The 16652-nt window shown below is 38.4% G+C and overlaps 1 protein-coding gene and 1 long non-coding RNA gene across 2 annotated transcripts in view; one reads left to right on the forward strand and one right to left on the reverse strand.

Annotated features, from left to right (window-relative positions):
• The window catches only part of galnt16 (UDP-N-acetyl-alpha-D-galactosamine:polypeptide N-acetylgalactosaminyltransferase 16), a 50268-nt gene that overhangs the window by 21355 nt on the left and 12261 nt on the right, over positions 1-16652 (reverse strand). Inside the window, exons 3-6 of the mRNA XM_015039795.1 lie at positions 15295-15393; positions 15120-15187; positions 10909-10974; positions 3305-3426 (exon numbers count right to left, since the gene is read on the reverse strand). Coding sequence (XP_014895281.1) covers positions 3305-3426; positions 10909-10974; positions 15120-15187; positions 15295-15393 — 355 coding nt within the window. The remainder of the gene's footprint in view (positions 1-3304; positions 3427-10908; positions 10975-15119; positions 15188-15294; positions 15394-16652) is intronic.
• LOC106951982 (uncharacterized) lies at positions 54-10935 on the forward strand. The gene is made up of 3 exons (XR_001425898.1): positions 54-226; positions 1310-1371; positions 10847-10935. It is a non-coding gene; the product is annotated as an uncharacterized LOC106951982 (long non-coding RNA).

Consider the following 16652-nt stretch of genomic DNA (forward strand, 5'->3'; position numbering starts at 1 on the left):
ATAATTTGATAGCGAATGTGAGAGAGTTTGACTGTGAATGTAAGAGAGTTTGACTGTGAATGTAAGAGAGTTTGATAGTACGTGTAAGAGAGTTTGTAAGTTTTGGCCCATGGGGCTGTAACTGGATATTCTCTGTACGAAGACGTGAATCATCGCTACGCTAATATGTCCACACAAAACCATAACCGTGTTTGTCAATAGATTTTATAATTACAACGTTTGAAGGGTAAATATTACAATTTTTCCTCTGTATTATCAAATTCCATCGAACAATGTCAATAGTTTTGATTTTAAGCAAAAATGTAAATAATAGCTGGACTTGTTTTACAAGCTGTTCCCAAACCGGGTTCAGAAAACCGATGGATGGAAGATAAGTGGATCAAAAATGAAATTATACAGCTGTATAATTCATCTTTGCAAAACACACGGTCAAAAACAAAAAAGCATTAATGAAAACTAATCTGCCTGCAAATTTACTACTAAGCTTCAAAATGATTCTTTACTGCCTTAAGTCTCTTCATCTTTCGAAAAGCAGCGCAAACTTCAGAGACGGCCACAATTTCATAACTTAAGTGGGCAATTATTAATTCCTGGCATTTAATTAAATTAAAGCCGTTTGAGTCATTGTGGTGAATTATTAATCAGCAGTGGTCACCATGTGGAGACAAACAGCATCTTTTGGCTCCCACTCTCAGCCCGAAGCTGTAATTTCAGGGGAACAAACGGCTTCAGGACCAGATGGAGTCAATATGAGGATGTAGTGAATTATCACTGAGCTCTCATGAATGCCAGACTGAGAGGCCGTAACGAAAGCTGAATGAGTCAGAGCAGCTCAGAGCACAAGGCGAGCTCACCGAAAGCAAACGATGTAAACGCACCCATGCTGTGACTTAAAACAAAAGGAGCATTGTTTTTAAAAGCACTTCTGCAGCACACGGAGGTTTGCAATAAGTGGATGTGTTGGGTTGAGAATTTATCTAGCTGGAAAGTAACATATTTCAGCTGGTTTAGATTTAGAAGACGGTTAGTCTTGTAGGTTTCTAATTAGAGATGACGTTTTAATTTTTTTGAAAAGCATGAAACACCTGAAAAATATGGATTCCTTTGCGTTACCTCGCAATAAATATCGCGTTGCCTTGCAGTAAACTAGCAAATACACACTGGTCTATTTTGTATACAGTCACAGTGAAAACAAATGTCAAATGTTCAACTTTACAGAGTCTCAGCGAAAACGTGTTTATACGTGGCTCCCTGGTACAGAAACTGGTTGAAAGTTGATCCATGTTTGTTTTTTGTTTGTTTGTGTAAGGTGGAGATGGGACAGCACATGAAAACGACACAGCCGAAACACCACCATGTTTCCTCGTGAACGTAGCGCAAAAATAATCGAAATGGTTCTGACGTGCTCTCTTTTTCTTTCGTCCTTACAGAAAGTTTCCGTTTACATCCTTTAGATGGAAAGCCAATGTTTGACCTGTTTGGCATTTTGCACATCTGCTTCTGGTGCATTTGTATCCTCAAGAAAAAGAAGAAAAAACTTCAGGTAACTCACAAACGAGACATTAACACACATGTAAACACCGTAGAAAGAACTTATATTGCAGCAGAAACACTTTCAGTATTGAAGATGATGCAAGAACCGACTGGTAAATACATTAATGAGGGGAAAAAAGCAAAATCTATTGTGAGGCAGCACCAAGTATTGTGTAAGGACACAACACTTTTGTGAGGCAACGCAAAATATCTCTGAAGGGGCTCTGTAAAAATGACACATTTTGGCACAAAGAAGGGCGAATAAATACAGTTTTTTTTTTATTTCTCTGTTGTTGTATTGTAAAAAGTCATTGTTTTTATTGCCTTGTGAGATGGATATGAGAAGAAATCTCACACGACCATATATGGAGAAGGATGTAATAACCCATGCAGTTCCAGCACAGAGAGGAAAGAATTGAAGGGAATATTAAATTAACTAGCTCATACGCAAGCAATGATGTTCTCACTCCATGGTTACATCGCTCTCCATCAAGACGACAAAATGACTTCCTCTTCTAGGCGTAGAAGAGGAAGTCAGTTCTCTGTGCTGCAGCTTCGCACTCCTCAGACTCAGGGACAAAATGTCCTTGAGGGGTCACATTTAAAATTACAGCGAAAATAAAACTACTAATGAAAAGTGGCTGGTCTTGCATTTCATTGTATAATCTGGGTATTCTACTTTGGATGCGATGGTAGTGTCCCTGGTGGGCTGCATAACTTAATTTGCAGGATGCATTGAATTGGAAGAATCTGTCGGCTGCATTAACAAAGGCTGGTTTTGATCACAAACCGAGTCGGCGAGCTGCCAGGAGCAAGAGTAAACACCGACTGAGCGAAATGCAACACGGCGCAAACGCAAAGCAGACGCTGGGAAAAAAACTGCAGGTTTTTGCTCCCAGATTTCTAACATTTAGCTTCTTTTTCTCGTATGTTAGCTTCCAAAACTGAACAGTCTTGTACAACGGCATTAGGGAGTCTGTGACATGCATCAGTTTACTGCACCTAGGGTGTTTTCGCTCCTGATAGTCTGGCGGACTGTGTTCGACTGGGGACCAAAATTGCAACATTTGTTACATTTTCAGCTGGTGGGATTCTCTGTCTCGCTGCACAGTGTCAAACGAACAGGGAAAAACCTGTTTCCCTCCTCACCTGTGGAGGCGCTATACCAAGAACTACTGAAGGAAACGACACAAAAACCTCGGAAGAAGATATAAGCACAATTTTCTTCTTTAAAAAATGTAAACAGAAATGCAATCAGATTGTAGCAGTTGTAGGATTTCTCATGCTGGCGTTAGACTTGGGTTTGTTTATGTTGCATTTACCCACAATGCCCTGCGCTGCAGTCTGCCTCCTGCTTTTGGAGCGTTCTCCCATCCGCTTACACCCAACCGCACCAGAGTTGACTTTATCTGAACCAAGAGCTAGGTTTGTAGGTGGACCAGAGTTCGCTTTTTTGGTCCACATCAGCGTTCATACCACCCCAAACGAACCAGACTTTCTTGGGAAACAAACTAGGGTTTGACTAAAGCGCACTAAACATGGCTGGTGTGAATACACCCATAGTAAATAGGTAGCAGCGGAAAAATGTGGTATGAATTAAAACTTTGTGTAACAAATGGAGATCTATGCCCGAGATCAGACCATTACAATTTGACCGTTACAATCTATCCTGAAAAGCAGGTACAGTATGACGCCGTGAAGGCAGAGTGACGGTGAATTCATCCTGCGTGTAAATAACGTCTAACAGGAGCGAATTAATCTGGTTTTGTACCTCCTTGACTCTCTGGATCATTGGCTGCAGCCAGTCGGCGTTGACCTCACAGTGGCTGTCCAAGAAGGTTAGAATGGTGGCAGAGGCCGTGTTGGCTCCTCTCACTCGTGATCGGATCAATCCTGCCGGAAAACACATGACCCAGACGCTTAAAGGTTAAAAACTCTAAAGCAGGTTGCTAATAATTAACACGGAGGAAAACATGGCGAGCAAACATGAACACACACACAGGGCTGTCACAATACCAAATTTTGTCCCAGAAATTATTGCGATAAATGATAATATTGTCATTTTGAGACCATTTTCAAGTAATATAATAGCAATGGCATAATAATGCAAGTCTTTCAAAGATCAACAGACTTTAATTTCTAACAAACATTTTGCACTGGAACTAAATATCCAAAATAAATAAACAAAACAACAGAAACAAACAAACTAAATTTACTCTGAAGTCTTTGTAAACAGAACTGTCCGTCAAAAAGAAGCTAGTCGAGACAAACGCACCAGACTGAAGACTTTTATCATCCAGTCTTTGGAAGAAAGAGAGAGACCCAAGATAAAAAAAAACAACAATCGTCCAAATGATGATTGACTTATCAAGATAGCAAAGCTAATCTATTTATTATTTAAACTTTTCAACCTTTGTCTGCAATGAATCGAAAAGAAGTTGAAAATGTTAGGAGCCTTCCAGAGGTTTCAGAGCTCAGATTCCTGTGTGTGTTATCTAGGGAACAAACACAGGAACCCTTGTTTATAGCCAGCAATGCTAGCTGTTGCAAACTATGTTAATAGCTAACGTAAGTAGCGATGATCCTCTAGGTCTAGGATGTGAGGTTTCACATGTGGTGTTTCGAGAAGCAAATGGAAACGTGCTAAGATGCGGTTTTATTGTGTCATTTCTGATCTCCAAAGCACTCGACTGCTTCACTTAAACCGTCTCTTTAGCTTAGCCTGTTAGATGAATCATTTAGCACAAATGAGCCAGAGTGGCACACTGCTAAGGGCTATTATTTTGTTCCTTACGAATAGAAAGCGAAAACATTCCCAGCCAGTCCCATGTGAATGCCACACCAGCTTGTATTTGTTGAATACTTCTTATGAATTTAGCAGCATTTTTGAAGATTTCATAGCCCAAAATAAAACTGAAGCGAACGTAAGAAAGGCTAAATATACAAACCAGAAGGAGCTGACATCACCTCTGCTCCGTATATAAATAATGAACATGCACTCGAGGTATGAAGGGTAGAACAAAATGGATTTGGAGCAGTAATTATGATTCTTAAAGAGAAATCACAACTACAATCATTAAAACAGCAGCTCAGAGATTTAGAAAAATAAGAGACTGGAACTTGGCTGTACGAATCAGTATCTCTTGGCTCGCAAATAAAGTTGAGCCAAACTAATTAATCATGTTGTTTTCAGTGAATTTGTCACAAAGCCTGCAACTTCGCTTGTTAATTAGACAAGTGTCTTTGGAGGATCTTCATGGGTGAGCTTTGGGATGTTTGGTATAAATTCCCTATTACAAAAAAATAAATAAATAAACCATTAATTCTTCCCATCTTTTCACTTTCTCTCCAGCGTCAACTCATTGTTGCAGGAATGGATCTTATGTTTAGTTGATCAAAATGGAGGCCTAGTTGAGGAATATCCAGATGGCTGCACACTAAAGAAGCTGACAGGAAATCAGTTCCTCCCTCTGGTCAAAATGTATTTTTCAAAAATGCCACAGAGAATATTTTATGAGTGACACTGGAGCATAGAGAAGGTATCTGCATGACAAAATATGGAATAAACAAAACCCTCACCTCGCTACAAACTTAATCCTCCAGATGGCACTTTGTTTTGCAAAGTGCACAAAGTTTGACCTTTCTCTCTTTCCATACGTCCTCCACTCAAGCCGCCCGGCAGCTTTGGATCGCCAGGAACGATAACAGAAAAATGTTTTTCTCCTTTTTCTCAGTGGACAGTTTTTGCGAACTACGAAAATCCAAATCAACCATCTCCACCACGTCTTCTTTAATAATAATAATAAAAAAGAGCCTCATGTCGGTTCCTATTAAGCCTAATTTACTTTCTGGGGGGAAAAAAATAAAAAATGAAAACATTTCTGTGATATTTACGCATTACATAAGCTGGCACAGGCTCTGAAGATCAAACAGCCTTTAGACATGAAAGCGATTAACTGGATCAGCCTGAGCTAAATACCAAAATGTCTCCCCTTTTTTCCACGCCGGTGAAATAAATGGATTGTTAACGAGATGTCATTTAAACTGGTGGGGGGGAGGGAAGTGTATTTCAAAAGATGTCATGTTAAAAACAAGACATTAATAAAGCTGCATCTTCAATTACGGTAATTTATTTTAACGTGGAATTCCCTACAGAACAGTAAACTTAGGTTTTGTAAAAAAAGGTTGTAAATAGTTGATATCCTATCGATATAAGAAAACTCCCTTGGCCTCTACTTTTAGAGTAAATCCAGATTAGATTAGTCCGGGATGATAGAACTAACAGGAAGTGTGAGAGAGGCCGAGACCTGTGTGACCTTTATGACCCTTTAAACCGATGTCATGTTTACGTTGACTGGTTATTTACAGTAAAGAGAGTGATTATTTACATGGGAAGCTGGAGGTGGTGCGCCACTGATCATCTTCCCTGTGTACTGAAACATAAGGTACAACAGAAACACTTTACATCAAACTCAGGGTCCGCGGGCCAAATCCGGACCAACAAAACTTTTTATGTGATCCTGAGAAATGCATAAATAAAACCTTCAATGACAGCTGTATGCTTAAATATTATTTCATCAATCAAATCAAAGCCGTTTTTATACGTTTAGTGGTGAATTACGTTAATCAGTTGCTCTGGCTTTATTTGCTATTGGAGAAATTCCCGCAAAATCAACAGTTCATTGCAAATTTTTCAGCAAGAATGGCCAAAAATGTCGGGTTCAAGTGACTGCTAACTCCCACCTGCAGGTGGCAGTATTTCTTTCTCAGCCTTACTTGTCAATTTTTAGTCCATGATCGATTCGGCAAGTAGCTAAAAGACACATTTACCATCACAGAGAGGCACAAATATTACAAGATTTCTGGCAAATATTTCTAAATTTATGCTACTTTGAAAAAAGAAAAAAAATATGCAAAAACAATTGTGAAATCTTAGAACTGATCATTGTAAAAATTTGTTCAATATTATTTAATTTTAAGACTTTTAAGACGTACTTATTGAATGCAGATACAGCTACTTATTAATGTCTTAATTTAAAAAAAAAGGATTTTACAAGTATTATGCATTCTGGGACAACCAGCCCTTTGAGAACATTCATGATCTTCATATGGCCCAAAAATGAAAATAAGCTCAACATCCCTGCTTTGAATGGTCCACTCTTCCTGTGTGTCCATGTCTCACACAGGAAGTTCACTAGTGATCCTTTCATAAGCTCATAAAATCTTGAACTCATCAAATAAACATGTATTTACATTCAGATATACATTTAAATGCACATTTCTCTGCGCTTACAGGGTTTTCCTGCATTATCAAGTTAAAAGAAAGACATACAAAGCAGAATATTTATGAGTAAAAAACTTATTTTACCATTTCTAATGACACATATAGTTTTATTTTTTTCTATCATTTAATCAGACAAAAACAAGATTCTGAAAGAGAGCTTTGCTCAGCACGGCTCGCAGCAGATTGGCACATTTGTTTTTACTGAAACTAATGAGGGCTTTACAAAATAATGAGTCCCATCTTGGTCCAATGGTGCAGAGTTAAACCTGCTGTTATACCAGATCTTCTGCCCCGTGGAGTGATTGGTGCTTTTAGGTTTTATGAGGCAGTCGGACACGAACAAGCACATGATTGTGCAGTGAAACTGTCTGGTCTACATGCAAAATGCTCTCTGAACATCCCCATACTGAGAGATGGCGGTGGCGGTGTCATGCTGTGGGGATAACTTTTCTGCAGCAGAGACAGGGAGGCTGGTTAGGGCGATATGGACTGAAAAGTTTTATCACGATATTTTGTGGTACTATTGTGATAACGAAAAAAGTGACGATAAGAACAGTTGATTACTACTTTTTTAGGTAACTGCATGGCTGCGACTGCATCACACAGCATTTATAGCCCCACACACATAAATACTGCTTGAAAAAAATTTGTAAACATGAGCTTCTTTGGGTCACCAGTCACACAAACAAGTGTAATTTCTATCATTAAACTGAAAATCGTAACTGCATTTAATTGTATTTTCTAATTTGTTGATGCTTTCTTTGAACAAAACGAGGATAAAATAGAAAAGTTAACAATCCTGACAGTACGGACAGTTTGTGGGTTTTTAAACACAATTAACTGGAATTAAATCGAAATTATTATCATGATAAACAATGTATCACAATAAATTTTAAACGATACAATAAATACCGAGCCGTAGTCAGAGTTGAGGGGAAGATGAATGTAGCTAAACAGGGCCTTACTGGAGGAAACCTCTGCTACAGATGACAAAAAACACGCAGCAAGAGCTACGTTAGCATGAACTAAATCATGTTAGAACAGCCTTAACAGTTTAAGAGCTGACATGGGAACAAAATCAAAGCATTTTTTTTTAGCTCTAATACCATTAACATTAGCTGGGTGGTAACTCAATGAGAAAAGCCTGCCTTGTTGTGTTAGCGCTCACTAACCTCTAGCACAGTGCGACGCATTAAATGAGAGGAACTCAATGATGCTTGAAGCTGTGAAGCTATTTAAAACTCAAATCAATTCACCGACAGATGATGTGACCATGTTTTTTTTCTCTCCTACTTCTGCTGTTGTGATAAAAAAAAGAAAAAAAAAAAGAAAGAAGTGAAAACAGTAATCTGCCTTGAACATTTTTATCGGAGAAAAGCTGTGAAAGATTTAACTCATGCTCGAAGCTTTAGCTCCCTGCCCCGGATTTTTAAAGCTGGCGGAATAGGAAATCTTTAAGATAAGCTTGATCTGGTCGACTGTGACCGCCGGTCGGACGACGCTGGCCTGAATCCGACGTGCTTCTGCTTCGTCAGCATGTGCTTCTTAAGCCGAAACAAATGCTTAGTTTGCTGTGAGTGGCAGCACAGGCAGAAAAAACAGAAACTTCCCTCCTGGCTCCGAACTCCAGTGGTTTTAACGTTTAACCTCAACTAATTCATCCGAGTGATTTCCATAATGTAGCAGGACACGTAAGAGGAGACGTGGAACCTCTCAGTGCTGCACATCTGACACCAAAAGCCAGGTTGCTTTTCACTTATTTAAACAGAAAGTAGCCTTTACAACAGCATGATGTCACTACTGGCAGCTTCAGCCTCAAAATGAGAAACATACAAAGAACGCTATTGTTCTTTTTTTCTTTTCTTTTAATAAAATGGTTGATTAAGTCTAAAATTAAAAGGTACTAAGCCTGTCAAGAAAACAGTACAGTTTGGTTCATGTGGTTTCAGCCTCATGAAATAATTCAGGCTTTCCATTGACCACCAGTCATATTTGCTCTGCTGTCATAGATCAATAGAAACATTTTCCACACTGCTGATGAAAAACAAGGAGCTGGGTTTTAAAGCATTAGTTCTTGCATTTCTTTGGCGTGGAGTGCTTTATTGAGGAATCGCCATCAGCATTTATTTGTGAGTCAGTGAACAATTTTATGACCTGTGTTTTTGTCGTTTTAGAACTTATTTTATTTCTCTTCTTGAATGTGTTTGTTTTGCCATTCTTTAGGCCATAATAAAGACAGATGTTTTTTTAGGTAGTTATTTAATCTGTAGGGGTGTCCCAATCAAAAATCAATATCTGATATTGGTCTTATATCAACCACAAGACGAGTATGATGATCCAATATAAGCAAAGCAACAAAAGCATTCCAGTGTTCTGCACCAGGATTTAGTCCGACCCAGTGTTTCTACACAGCAGCACCTGGACCCACTGATTAATAATAAATAGATAATTTACTCTCATACCTGTGGTTGTTGAGTTTTGTTGTCTGATTGAAGCCTTTTCTAATATTCCACACTACAAAATAAGTGGTAAAATTATGTATGACTCATCCTGATATCGTATCGACTGAATATCATATCGGCTAACACTCAATACTGCAATATCTGCATCGTATCAAAAGTGGAAAAAATTGTATTGGGACACTCTTAATAATCTCTTCTAGACCTGTAACCAATGATTATTCCAGTTGTCGATTATTCTGATGATTAACCAATAAACTGGATTTAAAAATTTGGCACATTCTACAGATTTTTCATTTAACTTTTTAAGCTTTTGTAATAAAGTATTGTAAATATGTTGAAATAAAAAGAAACAATTCAATTCCTTTATCAAATAAGAAAATAAACAATTTTGTTGCCTAAAATGCAATAACAGCATTCCTTTGGTAAATTTGGACCAGGTGACGATTAATTGATTACTAAATTAGTTGACGATTATTTCCATAATTACAATTAATCGGATTAAATATTTCATTCCTAATCTTCTTATTTTATTATTTATAAAAAGTATTTAAAAGAAAAAAACAACTTATTCAGTATTTAAAAAGTGTGGGGCATACATTCAAAATCTGGGTTTTGCCTAGAAATATACAATTTGTTAGAGAGCAACACATAGCTTTCAAAGAGAACGTAGTAAAAAGGATTTAAGGAGGAACTTTTCAGCCTGGTAGAGACGACTATGAAAATGTGATGTGATTATGCAGTGGATAGATAATATGTCAATATTTCACACCTATTTTTGGAAAGCCATACCCTTTTAAAAAATGAATAACAATAAATAATTCATTTAGTCTGAAGATGCAGGGCTGGACCTTTGCTGACATTTTGTCAGGTTACAACCACAAACAGACCAACAAATAAAAAGCTGAATTGTGAAGTAAAAGGAAGAGAGTACATTGTTTTCTAAATTGTATTTGGCATGAAAATATGTTTACTCCATTCACCGCAATGAATGCAGTGAATGGAGGTTTTTGAAGTTTTTCTCTACTGGCTTGGCCCACCTAAAGGCGGACATGTTTTTGCTCAGGTTTAGTCAGATTAAATGGAGAACATCTGTGAACATTAGTTTTTATGTCTTTCCATAAACCCATTTGGATTCAGATCTGGATCATTTACACATGAATGTGCTTTGATCTTCTAGGACGAACAGACCGAAGAACTTCTTACATCCATTGTTTGTTTTTTTGCTTTTTTAACAAAACATAAATTTTTCACGCCACGACTTAATTTTATTTACAGCTCATGTTTTCATATATTTATTCATTTGATTTAATCTACATCTCATATGGGTCATCTTATCTTCGCTTCATTAATTTATTTCAGCCAATTTATTTCACTCATAACATGACATGGGAAAATGATCTTGTTATGAGTGAGGTAGTCTAGTACTTTTTCACCAATATTAAGTAATTAGTGACATAAAACAAGCTCCTATTATTTCCTGAAAAGTTCTGTGTTATTTCAAGCGTGCTACGATATTGGCACTGGAAACTGGACAGAATTTATTTGGTAATATTTTGTGTTTTTGCAGTGCACATTCCCCACCGGACCCTTTCGCAGAGTTTCGAGTCTCGTCCCAGTCTTCCCACTCACCCTCTCTCCTGCTGTTCCTCAGGCAGCGCACTTTGGGGATCTGGGAGAGCAGCTGGCAGTCCTCAGCTGGAGGAGGAGAGCAGAGGAGATGACATGTTATGTTTGGAGGCCAAACAAACACACACACACACACACACACACACACACGCACACACACACACACACAGAGGAAATCACATCTCTTTTTATTGCCTCTGTCAGTCACTCGAACTCACAGGCGCAGCACACAAGGCCGCGCGACCAGCAAAGCATCCATTCTTGGTGAAAGTTCGATGCCCAGAAAGACATAAACGTGAGCACAAACAAAAGCATTTTGCTGCATCGTTCACCTCGCTGTGCTGTTTTCCATAAACAAATTCAACTCGTCTCTGACCGGCCAGAAGCCGCCGCAGACCTTTTTGTTGCTGAGGGACGAGCGGCTTTGCAAACACGGGCGCCGACGCACACTCATGCCCTTTTGAGGATTAGTATCAGGAGCAGAGAGTGAGTGTGATCTCACTGAGGGATTGTGGGTAGATCTAGCAGCTTCCCCCCCACCCCTTCTCCCATCTCAGCCTTATGGTCGCAGACTGAAACTCGACAACTTGTAATCCTCTTTGATTAAACAACGACGCTCGTACAAACACGTTTGTTTGTATTTACGGGACACGGTCGTGTCGCAGGGGACGGGAGTGTGTGGTGTGTGTGTGAGATTGAGCGTGGGACAGCAGGTGTGTGTGTGTGTGTGTAAACATGTCTATATGTGGGACTAATCACTCAGGGAAGATGAGAGGAAAGCCGTGGGTTACACTCACAGAGCAGATGTTGAATTTCAGACAGATTAAGTGTGTGTGAGTGAGAATGTGAGTGTGTGTGAGCGTCCATTTTTGAGCGCTTTTGTGTTTCGTCGATGCAGCACACAAATTATACATTTTCACACATTGCCATGTTGCAACTGCACACCACATTTTTGAGGATTTTATGCTAAAACTGGTGCAGGATAGTGGAATGTAAAGAAATAAATATGTGTTTTTAAAGGTTTTCGGAAATATAATCTATTACAAGGCGGACAAAAGTAAAATTTTCTGCAGAAACGAGACAAAATCAGGTTGTTAGGCAACACCTATTGTCAAACTATCTGATGTGATTAAAGACAGATGTGTTTTTCCTAAATTAATTGGAGGTTGTGAGGGGCCTCATTAAAATCCAACATGGAGGCCAATGTAGGAGTAACTATGATTTATTAGCACTTCTGATGGTTTATTTCTAATCAGATTAGTCACATTGATAACAGTTAGCATGTACAACATTTAGCAAAGCCAATTTTTCCCTAACATGGAATGTGAAGACACTTATAGTGCAGCATCTTACTGTAAAAATATTTCAAGCGTGGTAAGAAGTAAAAAAAATTAGCATGCTAACCCCTCGTGTCGTATGTTTACCGTATTTCCCATTAGCCACTTGAATTTCAGGTTGACGGCCATTTTGAAAGGTGGCCTTTTAAGCCAATTCTTGTTGTAAAATGTTACCCATTTTCATGACTTGAATGAACTTTATGTCACATGACATGCTTTCAATTTTGGTCAACTAACATTGAAAAACTTTGCTAAGAAAGTTTTTGCTACCTTTCCTAGCAAGGTTAGCAAAAGTGAACTGACTTTGCTGTTTGTGAGTCTCAAACCAGAAAAGGAGAAAAATATTTTGATTGCATTCAAGAGAGAGGTAATAATTTTAATTCAGGTTGTACAAAACATCTGTTCTGTTTATTACTTATATACTAAATTAGGTGCTATTTTAATAATTCCCTATTACTAGCGCTGTTCCTCAAGGTCATAAATCATAAATCTCCTTCCTGTAGCCTGTAAGATTATACCATCCACAAATTTTCATAGATTTATAATTATTTTACCTCCAACCGAGTTAACATGAGGTTTTCCCCATCTGAGTAAAAATCGTTTCTTGTCAAATTCAACAGCAACTCTCTCAACTTTGATCTAAGTATCTAGTAGTCGTACTGTTTAATATTCTAGCTTGATCTGTAAATTACTATTTTTACTAAGTAATCTTTGAGCAATCTATTCTTGTCCCAGTGAAACTGGACACAAATGAGCTTGTCTGCACGCAGAGTAAAGATCAGCGTCCTTGACTGAGGACAAAGTGCATATAGTTAAGGCGAGCCTTGATGGGATTACCCTCAGCCGGGACAGGCCTTAATGCTGCTGCTGACCGTCGCGCTCCGCCACCTTCTTCGCCTGTCTGACTGCCAGCTCCCATCTATTGACCAACAAGCTCACACTCTCACTGCCAGAGCTGAAAACCTCAGATGCTCTCTGGTGACCGAGGGGCTCATTAACCCTCTGAAGCCTGAATGAAGGTCACATGGAGAATGTTTGATTTTTATGCCTGTCAAATCGTCAGGAAAAAGATGCACACCTCGACTTTCAATATGAGACAGATATTTAGAATCACAGTCTGTATTTTGACGGGGCCAACCCGTCACAAAGCATTTTCACATGCATCTAAAAGGTTGAGTTAAAATGAATTAAAATGGTATATGAGGCAATAAGAAACACTTTATTAAGATCACATTCAATACCAAGTTAATAACAGGGCCAGCATCGCAGATACCGATCATTTTTATTTAAGTTTGAGATGCTATAAAAATTCTGACCTTTAAGTGTTTTGTGGCATTTCCTTTTAATTATTCAGTTCAGTACCAGAGCAGAATTTGCAGTTTATACTTTAATAACATTAATATGATTTCTGTCGATTTTTCCTAAATAAATAAATCTAAAAAAAAAAAAAAAAAATCATCTGAGAGCAAATCAATATAAAACATGTTTTGAGGTAGAGTTGAGAAAATACAATATGGACATAAAATAAAATTTCAAGACGAAACTGAACTAAAGTACGAATCTTAGCACTCCAGTGTCGATGCGATACCAATACAGTCTTGGTATCAATGTTATCAATATTTTGGATCGATTCGCTCACCTCTAACATGAAGGAAATGTATGCAAACTACTTAAAATAGTAATATAAAAACCACGAAAAATATTCTATCTCATTGTTTTTGCATCAGACAAGTTGAAGTGAGAAACAAAAGATTATTAGATCGCAAAAGTTTAAGGGATACAGTGTAAAGACCGCTCAATGGGAAAAAATTCATTGGTTTAATTTTGAGACCATCATTGATTGATGTTTGGTAGTTATTGAGGCTGAGTGTGATTGTTGCTGTAGTTTATAGCAGCTTAATCCTGATACAGCCACACCACAACTGCTTTAACTCAAAGTGGAGAAACGTTCAGCTTTCCCATCTTTCCAGTTAAACCCATTTTTAAAAAAAGGAGTGCCTCAAAGAGGCTCACTGGCTTAAAGTCAGACCGGGGCAAAACTAAAAGCCTCAAACTGTAACCAAGGACTACAGGAAAGCGTTTCATGCGATACCCAACACTGGGAATTGTAATTAAAAACAGGGAAGGAGGCTTAACGTTTTGAAGTCTTTTGGCCGGTTTGGATACAGAGAGCAATGTGCGTCCATGATGGGTGCAGGTAGGCCGGCGGCCCACGGGGAGAATAAATCACGGCATTAGGGAGCTTAAAGTGCTCCTGCTGCTACATCCGCTGAGACACCACTGTTTAGATGTCTGGCCAGCTCTGGCACTTTCGAGTGTGTCCTTATGTGGGTCTGAGCACATTGGGAATTTAGGTCAACGTGCGGTTCCCAGAGACACAAGATGCATGAGGTGGAAATTACAGAAAACGCAGCAGACGGTGTGAAGCATGAGCTCATGTAATTCATCTACCTAATGCCGTCAAAGGGGAATAACTGCTAAGACGTGGTTATCCTTTATTTCCACAGAGCTACTGAAAAAAAAAAGACTTTTCACCCTCTAAAATGCAAAACCTACTTATTCATTTTACAGCAAGTCTCATATGTAGATGTTTGTTTATTTCATCAACAGTTGCTGCGTATCCATTGGACATATATTTGCAGAAAAATACATTTGCTTAATGGAAACACGACAATTTAGAAAAAAAAACAAAAAACTCTAAAATCTTTATAAAAAATGTAGAAAAAATGTAACTAATAATTCAGCTTCAGAAAACAAGAAGCTGAAATCGTATCGGTATCAGCTGATACTAAACCCCAGATATCGGTATCAGAAGTGAAAAAAGTTGAGCGGTGAGTCCCTAGTAGTAGCAACAACAACAATGACAAAAAAGCTTACGGTCAGTGCTAAAGTCGTCTATGAGGATTATTTCCTGAATGAGAGACGGGGGGCTTCGCATCAGGACACTGAAACAGAACAAAGAGAAGTGACGTCAAAGTGAAAACACCAGGCTTGTGTCGCCGCACCAGTCGTACGCGGCGGGTTGGGGGGTGTTTGCGTTCAGCTTCGTTACCTTTTGATGGTGCGAAGCAGAGTGGAGCGAGCTTCGTTGTGGAAGGTGATGATGATGCTCGTGGAGGGAAGCTCGGCGTCGTAGGTCAGAGATGCACATCTACAACAGCAAAATGAAAAGAAGAGATTAGATCTGTGCGCTCAGTCGGCCGCCTGCGATTAGCTTCCCATGCAGTCAGAAAGCAGACGCATATTGAGCAGAGTCTCAGCCAGCTGTGATTAGCAGAAGTGGCCTCATTGTTGCCATTAGTGACATGAAAATATCCAGTTGCCCGGCAACAATCATACAGGTTTGGGACCGCTTTCCTCTCTTGTTTCCGACACTCGGATATTCAAGTTCAAGTCAGAAGACACGAAGCTAAAATATTTTTAACTTTTTCAAAACCTTTACAGCAAAAGAAGCATCTTTTTACTCATTATGCTAAACATGTTATCCATTACATATGGAGCATGACCTTTATTAATTAGCTGGAAGCTCAATTAGCACCTTTGAAATGTGTCTAAATGTTTACGAGGTCTTTAGTATCAGCTGTGTTTTAATTTAGGGCTGAATGGGGAAGTTATAGGCTGGTGAGGAGTGAAGGTCAAGCTTCTGTGATTAGGGTAAGAAAACCTGAATAAACAATTATACGAAATCACAAGAATGTAAACATTTTCACCAATCAACATTTCTGTAACTGAGAATTAGTGTTGTATTAAACCAATAAAAAACTAAAACAATTTCTTCAGTACAGAACAGCTTAAGCTTGCTTTCCTTTTACAGCCTCAGGAGAATCAGATTTTTTTTTTTTTTTAGACATTGAATTTATAACGCTAAATTTTTTATCTTGTGTAATTATGTATCTGTACTTTAAATTTCCTAATTTTTTCACCTGTAAAAAATTAGTAGTCAGCACTAGATGGAGTGGAGCAGCTTTCAGCCAATCAGATTACGCTGTTTGATCATGTGACCCCAGTGTGTTGGGCGGGGCCAGATGTGTGTCTCTTAACAGTTAGCTGCGCTAGCTAACCAGCTAACTGCTTGATGATTGGGTCATCACCTGTGCAAGAAAATTTTGATGCGGGTGAAATTTTAAAGGTGAATTTTTGCTAGCACATTTGAAGTAAAATAATAATAATAAAAAATTATGTTATAAATTCAATGTATATATAAAAAAGTCTGATTCTGGTGTGCGTGAAAAACAGAATGCAAAAGAGAAAAGATGCCAGGAAAGCAACTGGCAAAGGGTTTTATATTTTTTCCCCACATAGTTCCTACAACTTCTTGTAGGAACTACAAAAAAAAAACTTAGAAAATCTTAGTAAAGATGGCAATCTAAAAAATTCCTATAATTATTGTAAACAATCTGTTCCTTTAAG

The sequence above is a fragment of the Poecilia latipinna genome, unplaced genomic scaffold (genome assembly GCF_001443285.1).
Source record: "Poecilia latipinna isolate Pla-1442-1.1 unplaced genomic scaffold, P_latipinna-1.0 Scaffold484, whole genome shotgun sequence".
In the NCBI taxonomy this organism is placed as follows: Eukaryota; Metazoa; Chordata; class Actinopteri; order Cyprinodontiformes; family Poeciliidae; genus Poecilia; species Poecilia latipinna.